The 24,145-nt window shown below is 37.0% G+C and overlaps 1 protein-coding gene across 4 annotated transcripts in view; it reads right to left on the bottom strand.

Annotated features, from left to right (window-relative positions):
- Positions 1–5,296: 5,296 nt before the first annotated feature.
- Positions 5,297–24,145, bottom strand: part of LOC129246442 (uncharacterized) — a 66,472-nt gene continuing 47,623 nt past the window's right edge. For 3 of the 4 annotated variants that reach the window (XM_054885280.1, XM_054885278.1, XM_054885279.1), the window contains 2 exons: positions 8,027–8,830; positions 5,297–7,959 (listed from right to left, as the gene is read on the bottom strand). In XM_054885280.1, coding sequence (XP_054741255.1) covers positions 5,792–7,959; positions 8,027–8,830 — 2,972 coding nt within the window. In that variant the 3' untranslated portion in view covers positions 5,297–5,791. The remainder of the gene's footprint in view (positions 7,960–8,026; positions 8,831–24,145) is intronic. The other variant, XM_054885281.1, reaches the window with a different exon arrangement.

Genomic DNA, 24,145 nt, shown 5'->3' with positions numbered 1-24,145 from the left:
AGCTTTTTCTTGCCAAATACACTCGGAGGTTTGCCATTGCTTACCGAGGAGCGACTGCTATTAGAAAAAAAATGTTCTATCATTTGATGCTTCTTGCCCGATGTTTCCTACCAATTCACCTACGGCGAAGGTAACTTAAGCGCAAAGAAATTGAAAATTTTCTGCCAGTTTAAATACATTACCGAACTCGTTTAAGTCAATGCAAATAAATGAAAAATATGAGCGAATTAAAAAATAAAATTCGAACTCTGTAAAAAAATAAAAAAATTAGAAAAAAACGTGTACGTACAATAGGTGTTGCAGTATTTTCTGCATTCTCGCATTAATTTAATATTTGTTTTTGGATTCAATACTTTGTTTAGTATTTATAATATTTTATATTTTGTTGTTGTTTATAATTCACAGTAGCTTATCGAAACGGTGTACAATTAAGAAATTCTAACATCGATAATTATAAATTTTTAATTTTTGTTTACAATAATTTTTTTTATTTTTGCTTTTTTGTGTATTGTATTTTTTTAGTATTTTAATTATTCAATAATTCACGTTGCATAAGACGAAAAATCTATTAATTATATTATTATTAGTATTTAATTATATTACAGTATTCGCAAAAAGTTATTTATACACACACACACACATTTATATATCTCTAATAATTACAATAAAATACTCGCACTTATATTTGTAAGTAGTAGTGAGATTCGCACGAAAGCTGCGCAGGGCCTGGCTTAGCTGAGCTTTATGTCGCGTTGTTCGTACAATAGATACAATAAATACATATAGTACATATATATTTATTTATTAAATTTTCTTTTTTAATACATCTCAATAACTTCAATGCAAGTCCCTACATTAAACGGATGAATTTTTTCAAGACTTTGCTTTTGGGACACTTTCAACTGACCATTTACGTAAAATTTAAATTTCAAAAAATATTTATATCGCGCTTCGTGTTTTTTTTTTTTTGTATCTCGTTTACAGACTTATTTGATTTGCCTAAAAATTTCAGTTCTGTTCTTAACCAATTCGTTCGTACTCTCCAAAATCACAATATTTATATTTTTTTAATATTTAATAGTAATTTTTTCTTCATTTTTTATTTTTATTTACTTGCAATTTCAAAATTTGCCTAATATCCTCGTTTTGTTGGTGTAACTTGCTATGCGAACTTTTTTTCTAGCTTTTTTTCTTGTAAGTCATAGTTGCATAAACAACAAAAAATAATAATTTTCTTTTATTTATTCACACTTTCTTGTGTTTAAATTTAAAAACAGCATTGCAATCAAAAAGCATTTAACAAACATCTATTTAAAGTCTGCTTTTGTACGACTTTGTTTTTTTTTTTTTTGTTTTTGCTTTTTCGTTTTTTTGCTAAATACGGTAGAGATCCTTCCGCCCTCGCTTTGTCACTTTTCTGCGCCTACTGTATCAGCAAATTATCGATAAAGCGTTTCTTCTCGTTATAAGCCGCATGCTCGGCCAACAGATATATTCCAAATTCATTCATATTTTTCAGCAGTTACTTATTGGCCGCATTGAAGAATTGATGTCATGAAGCCGATGCGCTGGTCTCTTCGGGCGTACTTCGATTGCTGCAGACGAGCGCGCTCAGCGGATGTGCGACGACGGATGTTTGTACCACATCTGGAATGTTATGGCTTCAGTAATGAGCTAAATTAATGAGGGGGAAATAACTATTGTATAATTTGTAAATCTGAAGGAGAGGAAGGCAAATGGCAGAAAAACGTGTCACCCTGTAAGAGGTTGGAGATTTTTTGAATCCACTCGGGGAACAGTTATATACACACTTACATACGAGTATTATGCATAAGTTCGTACCAAAAATTCAACTAACAAATATGTATATACTGATCTTCTAGCGATGGCCTATACCCGTTAATTCAACACCTTTCAGTGGGTAATTGATTCGTACAGCGGTAGGTGAAAAATGTCAAAGGAACTGGCTCAGAAAGTACCAAAGGGTTTACACCTTTGATACGAAGTAAATATATTGTGATTGAGGTGATCCGAATGGGAATGTTTTTGGGTCCTCTTATGCCGCTGACACCGAAAATTAACGAATGTCTCATATGAATGGAAATTGTTAAAAAAAAGTTAGTAATAATTCACAATATAAAAGGTGAAAGAAGTAAAAAAACGTAATGGCGTAAGAAAATAATATAATTATAAATGTTTACAGTTTTTTTGTTATAAATTGCGTGATTTAAAAAAAAATCACAGAAAGAAAAATATTAAAATAGTTATTTATTTAAAATATTAAAATGGTAATTTGAGGTAAACAGTTTCAACTTCTCTGGAAAATTGTGATAATTTCTATCGCATTATTTTGAAATTTTCAAACTGTACATTCATAGTTTTCGCGAGGCACAAAATGGAAATTTTGTTAACTAAAATAATTTGTCATGTCTAAGTATAAATCAATAATTTCGAAATCTTATTTAAAAATTGTATTACTTGAAACAAAAACTTTTAATTAATTAGCGCAAAAACTTAACACTTCATATTTTTGCAGTAGTTAATTTGGTAACCAATAAACAAAAAAACAATAAAAAAAATGTATTTAAAGATCCCTTAATTAACTATCATAGTTTTTGAAAAATTATGAAAGGGGAGAACTAAAAATTTGAAATTTTGTACCAGGTACAGTCTGTCTAATAGAAGCGTCACTCGCAAAATTCAATTCAGAGTTCCGTAATAAAAAATGTTAAATACTGCTCAGCTCAATGGACGTATCTTTTTCGGCATACGCGTTGTGGAATTTGTTAGTTTTATAAGAAATTTAGAAAGCGTACGTGGTTTCCGCGATGAGTTCCATGTATAAAAAAGGATTAGAAGATTAGAAGCAGTGTTCCTATGTATGGACCCTAAAGGTTCAAAAATGTCACGTGCATCTGCAGCAAAATATTTGAAGAAGTCGAATAAAAAATAAAAATAATTGGCGCGTACACCCTTTTTGGGTGTTTGGCCGAGCTCCTCCTCCTATTTATTCATTATTAAAAAAAAAATGTATTAGTTAATCCTTTTAAATTCCAAATTTTATCTTGTACTTAAATAAAATAAATATTTTACTTTTTTCAAAAAAGCACTTTTTTAAGTACCGCATTTTATCTTTTACTTAAATAAATTAAATACTTTGAAACTTTATTTAAAAAATTACTATTTAAAAAAAGTTCCAAATATTCGCTTTTAATAAAAAAATTTTCTTTTTTTATCAAAAATCTTTTTTACTTAAACAAATTCAATATTTTAAAACTTTATTGAAAAAATTAATATTTAAAAAATGCAAAAAAAAAAAATATTTTATTAATTAATCATTTTAAATTCCAAATTTATCTTTTACTTGAATAAAATACATATTTTAATTTTTTTGCAAAAAAATTCCAAATATTTTGCTTTTTAGATTCCAAATTTTATCTTTTACTTAAATAAATTAATTAATTTCAAACTTTCGCTTTTAATAAAATATTCGCTTTTAATAAAAAAATTAAGTTTTTTTTAACAACAATATTTTTTACACAAACAAATTAAATATTTCAAAACATTATTAAAAAACAAATTACTGCAAAAAAAATGTTTGTTTAAATGTTATTTATCTTTTTTGAACTCAACGTTTCGAATTCCAAATTTTATCTTTTACTTAAATAAATTAAATTGTTTGAAACTTTATTTATTAAAATTACTATTTAAAAAAAAGTTCCAAATATTCGCTTTTAATGAAAAAATAAAGTTTTTTAACCGAACAATTTTTTACTTATGAAAATTTTGTTATTTTCAAACCTTTAAAAACAAGTTAAAAATATTCGCTTTATGGGCACTGAAAAGGGTCTAACTTTTGACGGAAAATTATGTTTAAAATGTATATTTTTTGTTAAAATTCTTTTAAACATGCTCAAAAAATGTTTGACTTACATACTTATATTTGACTTTGTTTTTGTATATTATTTTTTTTTTTTTTATGTATGTATTTCTTGCTCTTAACGTTTTTAAGTACTTAGTTCTGATATGTGTTTTTTTTATTTATTATTTTTTTATAAGTAAATCTGGCCTGTACGGCATTTGGATTATGTTTGAAAAGTAAAACGACACCTTCTCTACTGCTTTTGGTACATTTTTTCCAATTCCGTTAAGATCGAATTGATTGATCGAATTTCGACTGCTCAGATGAAAATCTTTTTAGCACTAAAGTGGATTTTTTGCAAAAATTTTTACTAAACTATAATATTTTTATATAATATTATCAAAATCTAAGCACAGCTTTGTGATTACTTTCGCTCGAAAATAGCTTCAGATTTTTTTTTCATATTTATGAACTTAAATCAAAAAAGAAAACATCAAGGCGAATCTATTCAAATCAGCTGATATGTTTTTTTTCTTTAGCTGTGTCCATGTGGCTGTCAGCTGAGAATGAAACAAGGCGAATTCATTATTTGTTTTCTAGTTTCTCAATACTTTGCTTTGACAACCAAACGTACAAAACATTGTTGTTGGTCTTGGAAAACATCCATTTTTTCAGTTATTGTGTATGGACTACTATTTTCGAACATAAATCCAAACCAAAAAATGTGGTTTCTGAGTTTTAGCAAATTAATATCTCCAGAAAATTTTGGTAAAGCTTCTTTTAAAACTCAAAAAGTTATTAATTTTTTTTTAGAAAAATTTCGCATTGTTCTTTTTTTTTGTTGTATTCAAAAAACAACATATACTCGTATTTTTTCTGAAATTTAAGAAAAGATTTTTCACCATGTTTGGACTACTAATCATTGTTCTCTAAAACATAAGTGTTATCGAAATTTCGTTAAGCTGAGCTTTTGATTAACATAAAAGAAATCAGTTTTTTTTTAGCCTCTTCTATTATTTCATTACTTTGCTATACACCATTTGGCCAAGGATATGCGCATCAATATTTTTCTGAATTCAAGCGCCAGTAATTAGTGTTCCATGATCCTGGCGCACAGGGCCGAAGTCTAAAATTCAGGATATAAAAAATGCTCTTCAGAAGAATAAAAATGGAATTTTCACGTTTTGCGACGAACCTATCAAAAAACTGTGAGCAGAGATGGACCTGCGCATTTTTCACTGGTGCCTTAAGAACTTAAAACACGATTAAATAAATCGAACGCAACCATTTTGGTAAAAAGAAAAACAAAAAAAAAAAACATCAATAAATAGAATAGTAGAAACACAGTATTCAAATTTAGGTTGCAATAGTTTATTTCATAAATTCAAACAAAAAAATTGTAATTTTGAAATTGCAGAATTTGCACATGTTATTATTATTGTTATTGTTTTTCTACCATCTATATGTATAATTCTTATTAGAACTCAATTTCTTAAGAAACTAAACTAGAACGGAAAATATTAATATGAAATGAATAATTAATTATAATAAAAATTAACTGAAAACTGCTCTATAAATAAATTCAAACAAACACATACGCATAGTCCCGATAGTAAGTTGCTGCTTAAATTAAATATTAACGTATAAACCGATAGATAGTTCTATAGATGTAGAGAAGGGAATTTGTTAGAGTAAAAGCACGAAGAGATTAGCAAAAAGAAAAATTGGTCGGTGAACTGCATCAGTGAGTACATGGCATGAAGCTTGGCTTATTCTTACTAGTTACACAGTAATTATGTTACAGTTGCTAAATATTTATAAGAGCGAATAAGTATAGTGGGGGATGCACTCCCATGGAGCTGTTGCTTTTGCTAGTTTGATAGTAGTGCCGCCGCGGTTGGGCAAAGACAGGCACGCAGCAACACAGCATCACCGACTACCACCGCCATTCACTTCGACTGCGGAAGTGGTTGTGGTCGGCGTCGCACTGGTTACCGTTTCATCGCAGTTGGTTTTTTGTTTCTTATTGTTCACAATGTTCGTACTGCTGCTCACAACTGGTGGTGAGATGCTGCCACCGGTGGTGGAAGTCACCCCACCTACAGAGGCACCCGCATCGGGCGTTGTCGTTGTGGGCGCGGTGTTGGTGGTGGTCGGCGTTGCTGTTGGTTGCACTGCTTCTGTCGCACTTACCACCGGCAGCGCTGAATCGCTGGCCACATTTTGGGAGTTGGGATCACTTGTAGGCTTGATACTGTTGTCTGGAGGTATGGCGGTCATGCCTTTGGGATCGTTGCTGTAATTACCTGATCCTGCTCCAACAATTGTTTCACTGCCGATGGGTGGCTTCGCTGGCGGTGATACGGATGTATGTGGTTCTGCGGAAATTGGCATGGCGCTATTGGGACTGCACTGACGCGTTGCCTCTTCGGCATGCGGCGACATACCCACATTGTAAACGGCATTATCTTTGGCGGCAACTGGTGGCGATATCGATGGACTTCTCTTATCGGTGGTGCTTATGTTGTGTGAAAGGTTTTTCGCCGCCGCAATCGCGGCAGCATCTTTCCGATCTCTATCGGCGACCGCCTCTGTGCTACCGCCATTTACTTCATTGGTATGTGTGTTGTGACCGCCGCTACTGGCCACAGAGGACACCTGCACGCTGGAATTCGAGTTCGACCCAGTTAGATCCAATGTGGCGGGCTCCAGAGTATTGGGCGTTAGTGTATTTGGCTTCTCATGTACCGCAGCGGTTTGTTGGTGTTGTGGCGGGCCGATGCCAAGCTGACGCGATGGATGTGGGCTGCTGGCACATCGTCCGCCGTTTTGATTGTGCATACCCGGGTTGGTGTTGGGGGGTTGTTGCGATGATTTCATTGTGATCGGCGATGCCGAGTGGCTGCGTCCTGAATTGCTAGTTAGCGAAAGTGGTATGGAGGTTGGTGGCTGCTGGTGAGCAGAAGTGGGCGCGAGTCCAGCGCTTGTTATGTGCTGGCCAGGGTGATGTGAGTGATACAGAGAGTTATTCATTTGCGGAATGTGTGACGACAGCGTTGAAGTAGGTTGAGTCATGCTGCTCGAGGATTGCAAGCCCGACGCTGGCGATTGTGAAGCATTACTGGACATCGATACTTTCATGTTGGCACCCGCATTACTTTGCAAACTCAAGTTCAAATTATGCGGCGACGTGGTAGTGGTAGAGGTTGACGGTATAGACGACGAGTGTGGTGAAATTTGATGACTGGGCACCATTCCTGGATGGTGTGGTGAGATATGTGGATGTGTTAGGTTTAGACCGTGATGAGAGAGTCCTAAAGCAGCGCTGGGAAAGCCTGGATGTGTCAAACCAGCGGCACCTGGATGCGGCAAGCCTAACGCAGATGATTGTAGATGATGCGGCAAGCTGCCGGGACCATGCGAAAGCGATGATACGCCGCCCAGACCGGGCAATCCAAAATTTAGACCCATTGCCGCATTTGGACTCTGACGTTGACTCGCAGCGTGATAGGCGGAAATCGGCGGCAGGCTATGTAATGCACCTGGCGGCGCACGTAGACCTAAACCCAAATGTGGCATCATCGGCCCGAGCAAATTTCGACCCAATGGTGAATATAACTGACTTGTATAGTGATGCGAAGCGGAAAGTATCTGGCGTTCTCGTTCTCTAGCTTCCCGCTCCTTTTCACGTAGCTCCCGCTCACGCGCTTCCTTTTCCTTTTGTTCTTTTTCACGTTGCTCCTTTTCGCGCTGTTCACGTTCTCGTTGTTCCTTCTCTCGCTGCTCGCGTTCTCTTTGCTCGCGCTCGCGTTCTCTCTGCTCCTTTTCCCGCTGCAACTCCCTTTCGCGCTCCTCTTCTCTAGCGATACGCGCACGATGCTCCTCCTCCAATTTCATGCGTTCATGCAACGCAGAGCCCAAACCAAGCGCGGCGCTCGGAATCATCGAATATAGATGGGAGGCATAAGGCGAAGCCATTGGCGGATATAGGGCATGTGGATGTGTATGATGGGAGCCGGCGGCGCGTAACATTTGAAAGCGTTGGTCTAAGTACAGTTGATCAGAATAAGGCAGTCCAGCTGGGCTTAAAAACGGTCCTACGAACGAGAAACAAAACCAATTGTAAAACAACTCATGTCTGACATTTTTAAAACTAGCACTCACCTGGCGGCATTGTTGGCAAAGCTGCAAAGGTAGCATAGGCATCCAAGGGAAAAGCGCCCGCCGGATGTATGAGGCGCTCGTCTGACCGGTATGGCTGGAAACCACTGCGCGCCAACAGCTCTGGCTGCATCTGCACCGATTGTTGCGAACTCATGCGCGCAATCTTCTCATTAGGTTGTGGCGACGATGTCGGACGCTTTTTGGCCAATAAACGTTCATCTACACTGCCAACGGGTCCACCGCCGCCATTTGGCGGTAAACGATCGTTCGCCATAGAAGAACGTGCTGAGTTGGAAACATTAACGCTGGCGTTAGCGACACTTACAGCAGTTGGTACGCCGCCTCCACCACCGCCTCCTCCACTACTTAGCGGTACCGCGCGTTCCGTGCGTTCCACGCGCACATTAATTTCATCTTCTTCCTTAATATCTGCTTGCTTAGCCAAGTTGCGTAATGCCGAGGCGAAGGGTCCGCGTCCACTTGATTGTGCTGCATTAAGTGCATTCGGCACGCCTACCATTTGTTGTTGGGCTTGTGCGGCTGCTGCTGCAGCTGCAACAGCTTGTTGATGCGCTTGATGTTGCTGCTGTTGTTGTTGCAATGATGCGGCTTGCAAGCCACTTAACTGATTGGGGGGCATAACGTGATTCATCAGTGCTGGATTGGACGTCATTTGGGCAGCTGAAGTGGTGCCGCTGCTATTGCCAGCGCCGGGTGTGGTGGAGGGCGATTGTATGTGATGGGGCGAAGGGATGGGTGGAGCCGGACTTGTTGCTGGGCGTTTTTGGCCACTCTTTGGGGGAACTGAAAACACAATTACCGAACAAATGAGTATTTCAATTTAGATATATTTGCTTTTGAGAAATATGAAATTATAAAATATAACATGAGTAAATAAGTTTTTCTGAAAGCACTGCATTACTTTTTGAGAATTAAAATAAACTATATTATTATAAAACTCAAAACAGCCCACCGCGTCAACTAAATAATCCAAAACCTTGTTAGCCGTTGCGGTACCCCAAAAAAGGTCTAACGGGCAATTTCACAGTTCGGGGATGGTTAATTGGCATTGTAAAGGTCGCTGATCACAGGATTACCGAACTTAGCACGAAAGAAGTTAATTGAGTGAGCTGTATATGACACACAATTCTGCGAAAATCAAAAGTAATTATGATCCTGAAAAAGTCATTTAGATACCAATTATTTCCGAAAAATTGGAGCTGCTGAAAAATTCCCCCAGACTTTTTGATAATTTGTACTCTCAACAATCGCGTGCAGATGTGGAAATTTTGTTTTTAACGCTAGCCAGACATCTTGAGGGCTTGGACTTCGCCGATGACAACTGCCTCCTCTCTCACAAACTCTCCGACAGGCAAGCGAAGGCAGGCAAACTAGTCGCGCTGGCACGCACTGTCGGACTAGAGGTCAACATCGCTAAGACCAAGGCCATGAGAGTTAACCACAACAACGCAAGGCAGATATTGGTTGACGGATGCCCGGTGGAATTCGTTGAAAGCTTCTGCTACCTCGGCTGCATCATCACGGCAGATGGTGGAGCAGATGAAGATGTCAACTGCAGGCTAAACAAAGCAAGGGCGGCACGCGGGCGAATGCATACAGTATGGGAGATTTCGCAAATCTCTAGGCGCACTAAACTACGAATATTCGGCTCATGTGTAAAGGCAGTATTGTTGTACAGAAGCGAAGCATGCCTGGTATCTAACACCATCACACAGAGGCTACAATCCTTCATCAACAAATGCCTCCGCATCATCTGCAGAATATTCTGGCCAAACACCATTAGTAACGACGCACTGTGGAGATTAACGAACGAGGAACCCATTCTTAGGCAAATCAAACGCAGAAAGTGACGATGGATAGGTCACACACTGAGAAAACCACGAGATAGCATCACGAGGATGGCACTGGACTGGAACCCGCAAGGGAGCAGAGGTCACGGTCGACCAAAAAACACTTGGAGAAGGTCGATGCTGCGCGAACTAGCAGATGCCGACATCTCATGCGACGGTGCCAGAACATCAGCACAGAACCGTGTAAGATGGAAGAGTTTTGCCGAAGCCCTACACTCCAGAGAGGACTGAACAAGGGGGAAAAATCGAAAATACAGCTTTTTTGAGCTTTGAGAAGTGATAACTCGGTAATCAAGAGAAATAATATCAGGTTCTTGTGCAAAATTATCATTCAGCTTTGGCGAGAATTGTTGAGTTATAGAAATCGATGGCGTGCTGAAGTTCTGAAAATAAATTAACAGTAACATTCTCGTCGCTACGTCAACACAGGACCTCTTTGTCGTTTCTCATATAAAAAGAAAATTACACAGGAGATGAGAAATCGTTTTCGACTCTCCTCCGCTTCTGAAGCTTCTATATTTCTGGAAGAATGCGCTTAGTTATTCCACTTGGATTCCTATTCACCAACGTCCCCTTATAGCTCCTTTTTCAGCGAATATTTACGTTGTGATTGTTTTCGCTCCCAATTTGGCCTGGAGATTCGACAAAATTATAATAATTTCAAAACATTATTTACATAAGTAGAGTTTACAAATCACATTCGGCATTGCAGCAATGTTTTCTTTTCAACGAAGAATAATTTTGGCTGTGCACTGCCTTTCAACCTAATATCGCGCAATTCCCTTATGAAATGGGCACCAGTGAGATGACGTTTTTTCGGTTTAGCTAAATTTAGAATTTAGTTGCATCTCAGCTATAATTTAGCTGAATATATGCGGCGAAAGAGTCAATCCAGCAACATTCTTAAATTCATTCAAAGAGATTAAAGAGATGGTCTACACTGTTTTGAAGCTTTGAGCTGCACTGATATTAGGCAGTACGAAGAAAATGTTGACGAGAAATGGCAGAATAACCATTAAGTTGCACTCCACTACCTTTTTCAAAATAGGTTTGCAATCAAAATTATCATTGAGTACGACGTAGAAGAGCTACGAATACAACTCCTGCTGACGACTATGAAAGGTTTGAATTCATGTGAACTCAAAAAAAGTACTGCGAAACTCAAATGATAGCATTTTGATGTCTCAACACCGCTGACACGAATTAACCAAACAAATTTTTTTGCAAATATTTTCCTTTTCTTGCAAAAAAAATTAATTCTACTGCGAGTCCAGTAATCCAAATTTGGAACGAAAAAAGGCAGCAACATTTGAGAGTTTTTAAAGTGCAGTGCAAATATTGAGCTATGCATTTAATAATTTGGAAATGGTTGAGACTTTGGAAGGAAAACTTTTAGTTGCTAAAATATGTAATCTTGTATTGTATTGTATTTCGATCTGAACATGACCCGATATGAATTCCGAACCTGTGCTTTATATGTATGGAAGCATACAAACAAAATTGTCAAAAATCGACCGACTTCGAAATTTCACTTTCTTGTATCAAAATTTAAGGGGCTATAAAAATGCATACCCGAACATTTTTCAACGATCTCGTTCAACCCTCCGTAGGACACCTTTTTTTAAACCTTCAGTTGGGCACCCGGGTCTGACCTATTTTTCGTTCTGTTCGAGGATCCGTTTTAAAAGGTTATATCCATAAATCGATAGAAATTTAAATTTTAGGAAGCTATCTGGAAGCGCAAGTCGTTAGCTATAATAAAGGGTGTTTTTTTTAGAGGTTAGGTTTTCAAGTTGGCACTACTTTTTTCGTGGATGGTCTTTTTGACAGCTGTCACTTGATTTATGCTCAGTTTGGTTTGCCATTTTATAATGAATAGACTTACACCTGAACAACGTTTGCAAATCGTGCAAATTTATTACGAAAATAATGGTTCGGTTCACTTTTGGTTGAATGGGTATGTCAATAAGCAAAATTGTCGCATTTAGAGTGAACATAATCCACAAGCCATTGCTGAGACGCCGTTACATCCTCAAAAAGTCACTGTTTGGTGTGCTCTATGGGCAGAGGGAATCATTGGTCCATATTTCTTTAAAAATGAAGCCGGCCATAATGTTACAGTCAATGGAGAGCGCTATAGAGCCATGATTAATAACTTTTTCGTGCCTGAATTGGACGATGTTGATGTGGACGACCTTTGGTTCCAACAAAACGGCGCTACATGCCATACAGCCAACGCAACAATCGATTTATTGAAGGAAACTTTTGGTGAGCGCATTATCTCGCGCCGTGGACCTGTGGCGTGGCCTCCAAGATCGTGCGATATAACACCGCTGGACTATTTCTTGTGGGGCTATGTGAAGTCGCTTGTCTACGCAGATAAGCCCGAGACGATTAACGTCTTGGAAGAGAATATTCGGCGCGTTATTGCTGACATACGGCCCCAATTGCTGCAAAAAGTGGTTGAAAATTGGGCCTCTCGGCTGGAATTTATTCGTGCCAGCCGCGGCGGCCACTTGCCCGAAATCATTTTTAAAACATAATGGCAAACCCTTATCTTTATAATAAAGCTAAATTCTTGGCCATAACATTAAATTATATACGTTTTATTTCATCTTGAAAACCTAACCTCTAAAAAAAAACACCCTTTAGAAATATGTTAAATTCACGTCCAAAGTCGAAAAAGTCTGGCGCAACAGCGGGTTAAAGTTTAAAGTAAAGATTTAAATTAAAGCTGAAAATTTTGACGAAAATTTTTCGAAATTTGGTGAATTTCGTACAAACTTTGGGACTTTGATTTATAAGATTTTGGTTATAAAATGCTATATTTTTATTGAAAAAAATAAAGAGAACAACTTAGCATGAAAAATATTGTGAATATTGTGTAAGATAAACTGACTAAACCCCGCCGACGGGCGAGCGCCGCTGAGGACGAGAGGTATTGGAGTGCGCAGCAAGGGAAATAAATACGTTGAACGTTATAAAAACTAAGGCTTTATTTAACACAAGGCAAATTTTTCATAAAATGAAATGTTGAAATGCCTGAGTGGAGTCCTTATTGCACGTATTTCACTTCCACTTGACGAAGTAATGCCGTCATCTTCCGTCTTATCAGATTCAAAGTAATATTCGTCAGAACTGTCACTATCTAACGTAGCATCTCTAGATCGTTTAGCCGTCGTGCGTAGGATAAAATATATAAAAAGTCTGCTGGTTCCTCTGGCAGTGACACTGAGAGACTGAATCGAAGAACTGAAATTAGTTCTGACTACCGCCGTCTTACATCGTAAGTTTACATTATAAGGTAGGTAAGACTTTATCGCTAATGGCCCCTAATGTCTTTGAAAGATAACGTGAATCTTTTACTATATCTATGCGTATCTTATCGCTCAGAACGACAGACGTCCCGAGCCTTGAACCTACGAATTTGGGCGGCTATATGCCGAAACTCGTCCCCAAAGGGTTGATTATGTGAGCACAAGTTTAGGTGAGAGGTAAGTAAGAGATTGCCCTCACATAAAAAAACGAAAAAAAAGTTAAAAAAGTGTCAAATGAGCAATTTTTGAAAAAAAAACTGTCAACATATTTCCATTTCCATTTCAAACTATTAAAAACAAAAAAAAAGGTATAGAAGGTAAGAAATGGTGACCGAATCACACGGAATATATGTATAGCCTTTTAGTGAAAAAATGCTCTAACAGTAGAAGTAGTAAGTCTAAGTATACATTTCGACACCACCGTCTGTTGTGCCCTCTACTCATCTTAGTTCATCATCCAAACCCAGCCTCCCAATAAATCTATGTGATACTATATAATTTTTCGTGATTTATAGGGATAATTACTTTTGTTATTTGCACCTATAACCTTTATTAAAAGTTTTCAATTGAACAAATCAGCATTTATGCATGAGCATAGCTTTGGTGCTAAGATTTTTTGCTATCACATAAAAGCAAATTGTTAAAAAAAAATATTTGAAAATTTATTAAATTTAATACTAACTGTTGACAAATTTTAATTTAATAAATTGGTAAAATAAAAGTGGTAATTCCTTCTGATTTTTATTTCGAAATTTTTTTACAATTGAAAAACCTGCGAAAATTGTACGAAATGACGCTGATACCTCTTGTGTAGAATCTACGAAATTTGTGCTACGATGAATTCAGTGAAAGATCTGAATATTGCTCTACATCATTTAAAACATAAAACAAGTTAAATTGATTCGCGGAGGTTTAATATTGACTGACGCTCACTTTATGATGCTACAGAAAACCGTTATGCGAACAGAGTTAACAGTACCCTAGGTTATAAAATAAACTTGTTTGACAATCCCTTGCACGATCACTAATTTAACAGAAATATTGAAATTTTCTATTGGCAGAGGTGCTGTCGTCAATACTACAAAGTCCATATACGAGAGTAGCCTTCTACATTTTGCGCCTTTCCAACACTGCGTGTGATGAGCTGTAATTCGATATTTTTATCGAAAAATTTGGTACTTTTTTGCATAAACTTACATATAATATTTTCACTTACGAACTTTATTTGTTCTTTTTTCAATGAAACGCTGGTACAACGAGTTCTAATGTGGCCGTCGATCATTGCATGATGAATTTCGTATGAGTGTTCAAAGACAAGCTTAATCCAACAAAATTTATTCGAGGAAGAAGCATCTCAAAATAAATGGTCGGTTGTTTTTCGGAAAATCTGGTCATGCCGCAACAGTAAATTCTGAGTGGTACACCACCGTTTGCCAGAAGTTTTCGGAGAATTAAAGAAACCAACCGACGAAGACAAATTATCTTTCCCTAGGACAATGCGAGCCCTCACGTATCTGCTCATTCAAGAAAATTTTTAAGCACTCAAAATATCGAATTAATGGGTCAACCACCTTACGGCTCTGACTTGGCGCCTAATGATTTCTTTTTGTTACCGAACATCGAAAATAAAATGCGAGATCAACGGTTTTCAACGCCTGAATAAGCTGTTGAAGCCTTTAAATAGTCCGTTTTGGAGGTATCCACTTCTGAGTGGCAAAAGTGTTTTGGCATCCAAGGAGAATATTTTGAAATGAACAATAAAGCCATTTTCATTATTGTTTTACTATTTTCATTATTTTTTATTAGTGTGTTTTCATTGTTGGGCGGAAAATGTAGAAGACAGCCCCCCTCGAATTGGACAAATTTAAGTTTTAAATTAATTTTAATTTCATGGTCTTTGAAAATTTGAACATATTATAATCATACGTATGCACCATCTATGTTGTACATACGAGTACATACATAAGTACTACACAGCCAGCGAGCTGTGCCTCACCTCAATGCACTTAAGATGAATGGAGACGTGGCCAGCCAAAACTGGAAACCCCTATACAAAACTTCCCCAAAAATTAAATAATATGTTATGAAATTTTGATTTTGATTGAATTTCAATAAAAAATGTTCACATACACACATACATACGTAAGTACGCTTTGATGATAGATAACGTTACCAACGACTCACCACAAATCGGTATTGGTGCATGGATGCTGGGCAATCCTCTCGGTAGCCATTCCATCATTTATTATTGCTGACACAATGCACTGAGAATGAAACGTGAGTGACGTGGAAGAGAAAATGCGAGCGAGCGAGCGAAGAAACGCGCGCGCGTGTGCGTCTAAGAGCGCCACGTACAACTACAACAATTATTTTCGAGATATCGTATTTTAATATGAGCTAAACAATTTTCACTGCTGCGTTTAATGTTACCACCACTGTTGCTGTGTGTTTAGGTACATATATGGGACGAGCGTTTAGTGGCTTTTGTGGAAGAGGCTCGTCTCTTCTCGTTGCGTCTCTCGTCAATTTGTCTATCTATTCACGCTTAACACATTTAATAAGATGCATGCGATTGCTCATCAGTGTAGGGGATACACTAAACTGCATATTAATAGTGGTTTAGCCAACGGGCGAATACAAAAAACGAAAAAAAAAAAAAAAAAACAAACCCAAAAAGACAACAACAACACAGAAAACACGTAACCACAGTATTGTCCACGGAAACAATCTAAAAACACACAAAAGGTAAACAATAGCGGAAACAATTGTGTTGGTGGTGTGGTGGTAAAACACCAACACACACACACGCACACCCAGGCACACAATACTCAGGAGGGGTGCATTTAATAGCAGCGGCAACAGCAACAGAGTAGAAAACAGTGTAGGTAACACAGTAGCCGCGCACAACAATTATAGAGGGGTTGAAAGACTTTTGTTAACACTTCACATACACACAAAAGGTGAACGGCGCGCGGCAAGCGGGGGTAAAGGAACACAAAGCCATCACCAGGCAGTCAGCAGAGCCACTCATACACCAACCGCAATAAAACGCAAGGATAACGACATGCCGCTACGCTATATGCGGTCGGTACGGTACATAGGTACACTATTGGCGGGGGGATGGGTATTGGTTATATCAGTTGTTGTTGCTTTTGGCACTAACACCAACAATAACACAAGCACACGCAAAACATAATGCATATGGTGTATCTGATGTGAAATGGGAGTGTCAGCTACTGATTGCGTTACACGTTTGCGTTCATTTTTTTGTTGCTGTTGCTTTAAGAGTTTGAGCATGAACTTTGCTCCTTTTTTGTTGTTGCTGAATATTATGTATTTTGCACTTTTCACGTTTAGTTACCGCGTCGTGTTGTTGTTGTTTTTGTTGTCGGCTGTCACTGTAATTGTTGTTACTCGTGTTTCGTTTTTTGTTGTTGTTGTTTTTGGTTTTGGTTTTTTGTTTCTTGAACTGCACTTAAACTTGTTGGCATTGGTGTTTTTGAAAAAACAAAAACAAAAACAAAAAAATCACTCGTGCTCACATGTAAATCTCAAACACTCTCGGTAGTGCTCTCCTTAGTTTTTGTTTTCTTATTTTTCGTGTATCTGCGGCAAGTGGGCATACAATTTGTAGCGCGCCTTACGAAGGATGTTGCAAGGTACACACGCCATAAGTTGATTTAACGCAGTTGTATATATATTTTTTCCTGTGGCTATATTCGAATATTACTTGTTCACAAATCGACCAAGAGGAAAGTGGGATCACTCACACACTCACTTAGCTACAATAAGAAAATTTCGTGAGCAATTATTGCTGCATAGACAATGCATTTTTAGGTATAAATTTTCTCATAAAAAACACTAAAAAAAATAATAATGGAAGACGTTACAGGATTTTACAGGACTTGAATAATGGTGCATAGGGTCTTCTTCACATTTTTAGTTTTTTTATTAATTTAATTTTATTTGATTTTATTCCAATTTTATTTCAATCTACTTCATTTTCTTAGTAGCAAACTTTCGCAAACAGCCTCGAAAGGTTTTACACCGAACTTCATCATAAATTTGGGCAGTGCGTCTTGTTGCGGTAGATGACATCTTATGAAAAGATAAGTTTAGTCACTGCCGGTCGAAGGGCGTCCGTTGTCAAAAATTACTTTTGATGTTTAATGGCTGTAGCGGACTTCGAACCATTGTCCCTATGACATGCACAAACTCACTTTAGAAAGACGGTTATGAAGAGGAGTAAAAATGCCAAGTATTAGCCACTACGAGAACTGACCAAGTTAAGTGCGATAAGTCAAAAATTGGCAACGTACGGATACTAAGTGACTTTGAAATGATTGAGATTGATGGCTAAAAAGACTCTAACTGGTGAATTTAAATCTGGAAGGTTTGTTTGAAGTCGTCGTTATTAGGCCAGAACACATACTTAAAATGCCTGAGGCTACCAGATTGGACGCAAACCCAGTACCGGGGGCTTAACCACAATTCGCTGAGTTTTCAAGTGCATATTATTTGCTAGAGTGCGTGCTTAAGGAATGAAATATTAGTCACATTATGAAATAAAGTGCCTTTCTTACTTTTTACTTTAATCTCTCCAGTTTTAATAAATTAACCCGTTATTTGTCTCGTTGAATCCAGAAAACTTTGCAAAAATTAAGGCACCTAATAATTTTATTTTTTTATCAAACAAAAAATGCTTAGAAAGCTAATGATAGATGAGAGGTCAGAATGTCTCTCGGGGTTAGAACTTCAGAGCTTACTTAGACTCGCAAAAGACGCAGGCTTATTACAAGAAGCCTATTACAAGGAAACGTAAGGGTCAAGCTCTATATGGTACCACTAAGGACCAATAGGTCTATGTGATGGCTTTCAGCCAGCCACGTCAATCTAACCTAATGATAGAACGAATGAGGAAGATAAGGGATCCCATCTCCGCGCAAGCTTAATTTTGTAAGTATATTTAATTGCAACTGAAAATCGTCGACTCGATTCATAGATTAGACCTGAAACATGAAAATCAATTATTGAGAAAATGTTTCGACAAAGCGGTTGCCACCTCACAGGGCCGTGAAAAAGACTTTTCATTAAAATTATATGACCATTTGATCACAAAATTTGAGAGGAATCTCTGTTTAAGTCAATCATTGACACTTATTATTTATAAAAACATACCTATCTATTTAATTTTGCTTTTAACTTATTGTTAAGTAATGCTGAAAATCTAGTCAATAAGTTTTAATGCCATTGACTTAAATAAAGAAATAAAGAATAGCACAAATTAATGCACAATTTTTTTTTGTGAAAAAATTCTTCCATGTCCTATATTCTACTAACTTGGGGCAAAACTCAGTTGAATTTAATACTTTTTTCAACAATGACCAACGATAAGATAGGAAATTTATCGGAAGATTCATATTTCGCAAGACTCTAAAATTATGTGAAAATATTTTGAACTACGTTCATGTCCACCTCATATCTTCATCTGACTATCCGCGAAACTTAAGCTTACGTTAGATGAAGTGTTTCTCTCTGGTTTCGCCTATTGCAACAATGCTTCGTTTTCTATTGTCTTAAAAAGTTACATATAGTCGTAGTATAAACCAAGTAGTTAAGTAGAAAATTATTCATTAAAACAGTGTTCACAGTCGATGTGAACTTGGCGATCATATTGAGTCTTTCAACTCTGTGTGAAATCGACTTATATACTAATTTTTGATTGCATTGAAAGTTGCCTTTGCGGGATTCTATGTGATCTCATTGATAAGTGCAAGTGTTCTCACGCAATCGTTTGAATGTTTTTAGAACATCAATTGCCAATGCTCTCTGTCAGTTTATAGAAGCCGAGATAAAGCGTGGGAAATCAGTACATCTTTCGTGTAATCTAACAATCGAAATATGATATTTTGCTGCAGTTGAAGTGTGATATGTGACAGTTCTCGCAGAAACTAAATAGAATTTTACTTTAATCAGTTGGGTTGGTAAGAACACATTTTAGGTAACCTAACCCTTTGACGGGTTGAATAATAAGGGTTGTGGTAGTCGATCGAATTTCTTCAGAAGCAGCAAATTTCAAAAACGACTTGTGACAGGTTTGTACAAAAAAAATTCGTGATGACTTGAAAAACTGTTTGTGTTTATTTGCAAAAAACTTGCAGTTAATTTGTTACGTTTAATAAAGAATAATTCAATTCAAAATTTCAATATTTTTTTCTATTTCAATTTTGTTTTATTTAGCTTTGGTTCCAAAATTTTGTGATTTTTTTATTTGGGATTAAAGGGAATCAAAAGCAAAATATAAACAGTTTTCTTTTAGAAGTTTTACTTCACTTTTTTACATGGTTTGGGTTTTAAAAAGTTTTGTGAAAAAATGATGAAAGGTAAATATTTTATATACACCTATAAAGCGGACGCTGTAGCCGAATGGGTTGGTGCGTGAATTACATTAGGAAGTGCATGGGCGGGCAACCTCGAGCACAAAACACCAATTGGTGGAGAAAGTTTTTTTCTAATAGCGGTCGCTCCCGGCAGCCAATGGCAAACCTCCAAGTGTATTTCTGCCAGGGAAACGCTCCTCACAACAAACCATCTGCCGTTCGGACGCGGTATAAAAATGTAGGTCCCTCCATTTATGGAGAAATATCAAGCAAAAATATTGTAAGCGCCAATTACACTATGCATATATAAATAAATATTTTATATTGCACAATACATATAATTTTATTTTGTATAACTTTTGGGGTTAAGAAAAAAAGTTACGTGGAGTTTTGCATTTTTATTTTTCTTAAACAATTTTTTTATTTTTAAATTTCTTAAACTGTTTTTGTGTTGCGTTTTTTACATTTACGTTACATTTTTATATATTTTGGATTTGATTTCAACATTTTTCTATTTAGGTTTGTTCGTCTTAATGTGTATTTCTTATTTATATATATTTTAATTTATATATTATTATTTTTTTTAACTTTATACATTTTTTTCTTTTTGATATTTGTGGTCATTCCTTTCGATTTGTATTATTTGTATATGCATATATACATATTTTTTTGTACTTTTTCATTTTAATATCAGCTCATGGCGCAGAACATATTACAATATTTCAGAAATTTATCAAGCACATCAGAAGAAACTATTTCGAAGCGATTCTTTGTTTTGGGTTCAAACAATTCTCAATTATTTTTCAAACTTTTTGTAGATATACGCACGGTTATATATGTAGTGCATGCATTATTTATGAATATTCATGTATTTTTTGTTTGCAATTATTCTTTGATTACTGATTTTATTTGAATTTACTATTTTAAACTTCCAGGATTTTCGTATAAATCGGATTTTTCGAATTTTCTTCACAGCAACTTCGCCATAATCAATACACAAATAATGCACAAATACACCGAAAAAATCCGAAAATCCGTGAATGTTGAGAAAAAGGACGACGCAGCATTCGTTGCGCTAAACGCTTCAATAATCACTTTGTTCCATACATAAGCCTCATGTAGAGCCTTAACGCCGGCAATAAAACCACACTCGCACACTCATTTACTTTAAGTTAATCCGCTAAATCGCTTTTGTGTGCTTGTATGGCATTTTGTTTGCTTTTTTTTTTGTTCGTGAGTTGGTTGGATATTTATTTGGCGCGTTTCAACGTAAATGCTGCTGCTTATCCAAGCAATACCCACTTAGTACTGCCTTAGTACCTAATTCCCTGCTTTGATTGCTCGAGCACTATTCTTCTTCTTCTTTTGCTTTTGATTTTTCTTGTCGTTGTGTTCTTTTGAGTATTTTCAACGTTCGGAGTTTCGAGTTGCAGACTCAGGTAGTGGTGAGTGGTAGGTTTCATAGGCGTGCACTATACTACAACTATACGAGAATATGCACTCTTCCGTCGTCTCGTCGAATATGACAAAGACACGTCAAAGTATACGAAAGAACTAAAGTGAAATTTCTGAACATTCGCGCTATGCAAGAGTATATATGTCCGTCCATGCTTCCCTAAGAATTTTATATGCCAACCACAAACTCACACACACAAACACATGTAAGAACATTTGTAGACAGCCGTAAATGTTCTCAGCCATTAATGCCAAAAGTAACCTATACATAGCTCTGCAGTTCGTGCACATGTTTCAATGTAAAAAGTGTGTATGTGTGGGCATGTGTGTGTGTGTGGCATGCATGGGGTACATCCAGATACAGCAACAATAACAGTAAAAAAAAACACAAACAATGGCAGCAAGTGAGTGACACCAATACCGAGACCAAGAATGTTCCCGTTACCGTCATCGTCGTCACCGATACGGGTACTCGTACCAACACCACTCACAACACGCCACTCAGAACTCACCACACACCAGTACTGTTCACTGAGCACCAACCAACACTACAACCGTTTCGTACCGACGCGTCATAGACCTTTTCTGCACCACTATATATACCACCGTCACGCTCGCTGTTCAAAGCTGAACTGTCTGTGCGCTCAGCTTGGCAACCTGGTGCTCGTACTCGTACCAATGAGCATTTCGAGGAATCACTTATAACCACATTGAACGATGATGACGACTACGACGAGGACGACGACAACGGCAATAGAACAGGACCAACAAAAAGATGCGAGAGCATGGTAAAGTTAATCCCAAAAAGGCACAGACACCTTGGATATGTGGCTGTTAGACTCCGCGGATGTGTAACTGTCAGTCAGGCAGGCAGGCGGGCATGCATGCCAACAGACATAGTATTAAAAGGATGAGCTGCCACGACGGAAGTTGCTAGCTCAGTCTAACCATTGAACTGTATGAATGGGGATGCATGCGCTGGTGCATGTGTGTATGTGTGGCAGGAAGTGTTGCATATCTTCACAAATTCTTTCTTAGTCAATGTTTATCGGTGTATGATGTGATGCTTGACTTACTCGCTCATCTACACTCACACGCACACACACATACCGTGTCATAGTGTAAATACAGTGAGCGCGACACAACGAAGCTTTGGGTTGGTAATAAGCATAAACGGTATTAAACCGACACCGGAACAGCAGGATAACATCCTCATCATTGTCGCTGTCGTTTTTATTGCTGGCGTGCGCGCGTGTGTGTGTGTTAATGGCAAAGCATTTTGTTCTCCCACTCCAATTCTAATTACAGTGATATGCGAAACTATTCATGAATATGAAAATATGTATAAACAAATGCTTTTAAATCAACGTATTCCCCCTTTAAATTTTTTGACTTAAACATCAATTTTAACCTGCATATGACTAATTTCTCTGAAAACCACTTTTGTTTAGATATTTTATACGTGAAACGGAAAACAGTGCAGACTCGTTGGAAATATTTTTTTTACCCGTCAATCATATAAATTTTTTTTTTTTTTTTTTTTTTTTTTATCCCCTTTATTTTATACATCTGTCCATTGACATTAAGTACGTTGTTTAACAATTTGGCCAGGATTTACATACATCGCTTAATGACCAGTGCCAAAGCGATAAAAATTAAAATAAACGAAGTAATACTATATACAATTAAATAATATTCAATACAAGTTTTACTCATAAATTTACTTATTTTACTTATAAATGACTAGATATACATATAATAACTCCTCCTACTGCCACCTTTTTTGGGGTAAGTGTGTAAGGCTCACACGTTTTTATAGCCGTTTGAGCGAACCCCCATATGGCTTTACGGTGTTTCCTAATGGTGTCGTAAAAAACGAAGAGGTTTAGTAGTTTTTTTTCAACCTATAGACGACCGTCGTTTTACAGGATCGAGTTTGGCTGCACGAACTGTTAACGAATTCTGCAACTTCCAATATGTGTTCCATTACCCAGAATAGAAGGGAATTACAAACAATGATAGCTGCAGATTTTTTTCAGTGAACTAGAAGAAAGGGGAAACTCTAGAAAACTTTCTATATGTTTGCCCTACATTAGCTAGAACACGAATGAAATGTTTAGGAGCTCTACAAAATGCAAGGTTAGAATGTCTCTCGGAGTTAGAGCTTCAGAGCTTACTTAGATTCGCAAAAGACGCAGGCTTATTACAAGAATCCTACTACAAGGAAACATAAGGGTGAAGCTCCTCCATCTGGTACCACTAAGGACCAATAACTCTATGTGATGGCTTTCAACCAGCCAGATCAACCTAACCTACCCAGGATAGGAAGAAGTGTTGACGTGAGATAGAATGGAGATGAGTCTACTCTGTTTTTTACAAAGGGTTTCAAAATAAAGGGAAGATTCATATTTGTATAGTAAAAAAATATGTTGTGCATTACAGGATGTCAAATGAGTAAGTCGCTTGAATGGAGCTTGTATATGTGGAGACTTAACGAAGCCATATTTTCAGATAGAATTTATTAGTAGAGATTTTTCGTATTTTCTATACTACACTACACACAATCTTCTGTTGGGATTATAGATCTTTAGGATTCTGGCTTACACCTATTGTTAGCGAGGGTATTATTCTGAATGTTGTGGTAGTGTCTTAATTCGAACTATTTAGCGGTCTTAGCATTGCCTAGAGAACGATTTCATTAGCATTTTCCGCAAATTGCATTTTCCATCTAAATCCATTATTTCCAATATCATAAAATAAAACCGTGACCGCCATCATTTCGCGTTAATTTAACAAACTCGTTTTTTATCTAACGTCGGTGCGATGCAAATGGTTCCAAATAGTTTTCAGACTAATTGTCGAATTGTGGGCAATGAAATAAATGCCCAAATGCATATATCCAAGAGGGTATAAGTCCTTAAAACCATCGCTTTCCCGTTGCATTCGATATAGGATTCAGAAGCAACAAGCACAGATTTTTCGATCACCTGATTCTTTATCTTTCCGTTGTTATTGTTGTAGCAGCATAAACATTCCCTATATATGTTCGGGGAGTGCTGCTGGAGTGACAGTCCTTGACCGGATATAAAACCATGT

Source organism: Anastrepha obliqua, chromosome 4 (assembly GCF_027943255.1).
Source record: "Anastrepha obliqua isolate idAnaObli1 chromosome 4, idAnaObli1_1.0, whole genome shotgun sequence".
Taxonomy (NCBI): Eukaryota; Metazoa; Arthropoda; class Insecta; order Diptera; family Tephritidae; genus Anastrepha; species Anastrepha obliqua.
This window is presented reverse-complemented; position numbering and strand designations above follow the sequence as displayed.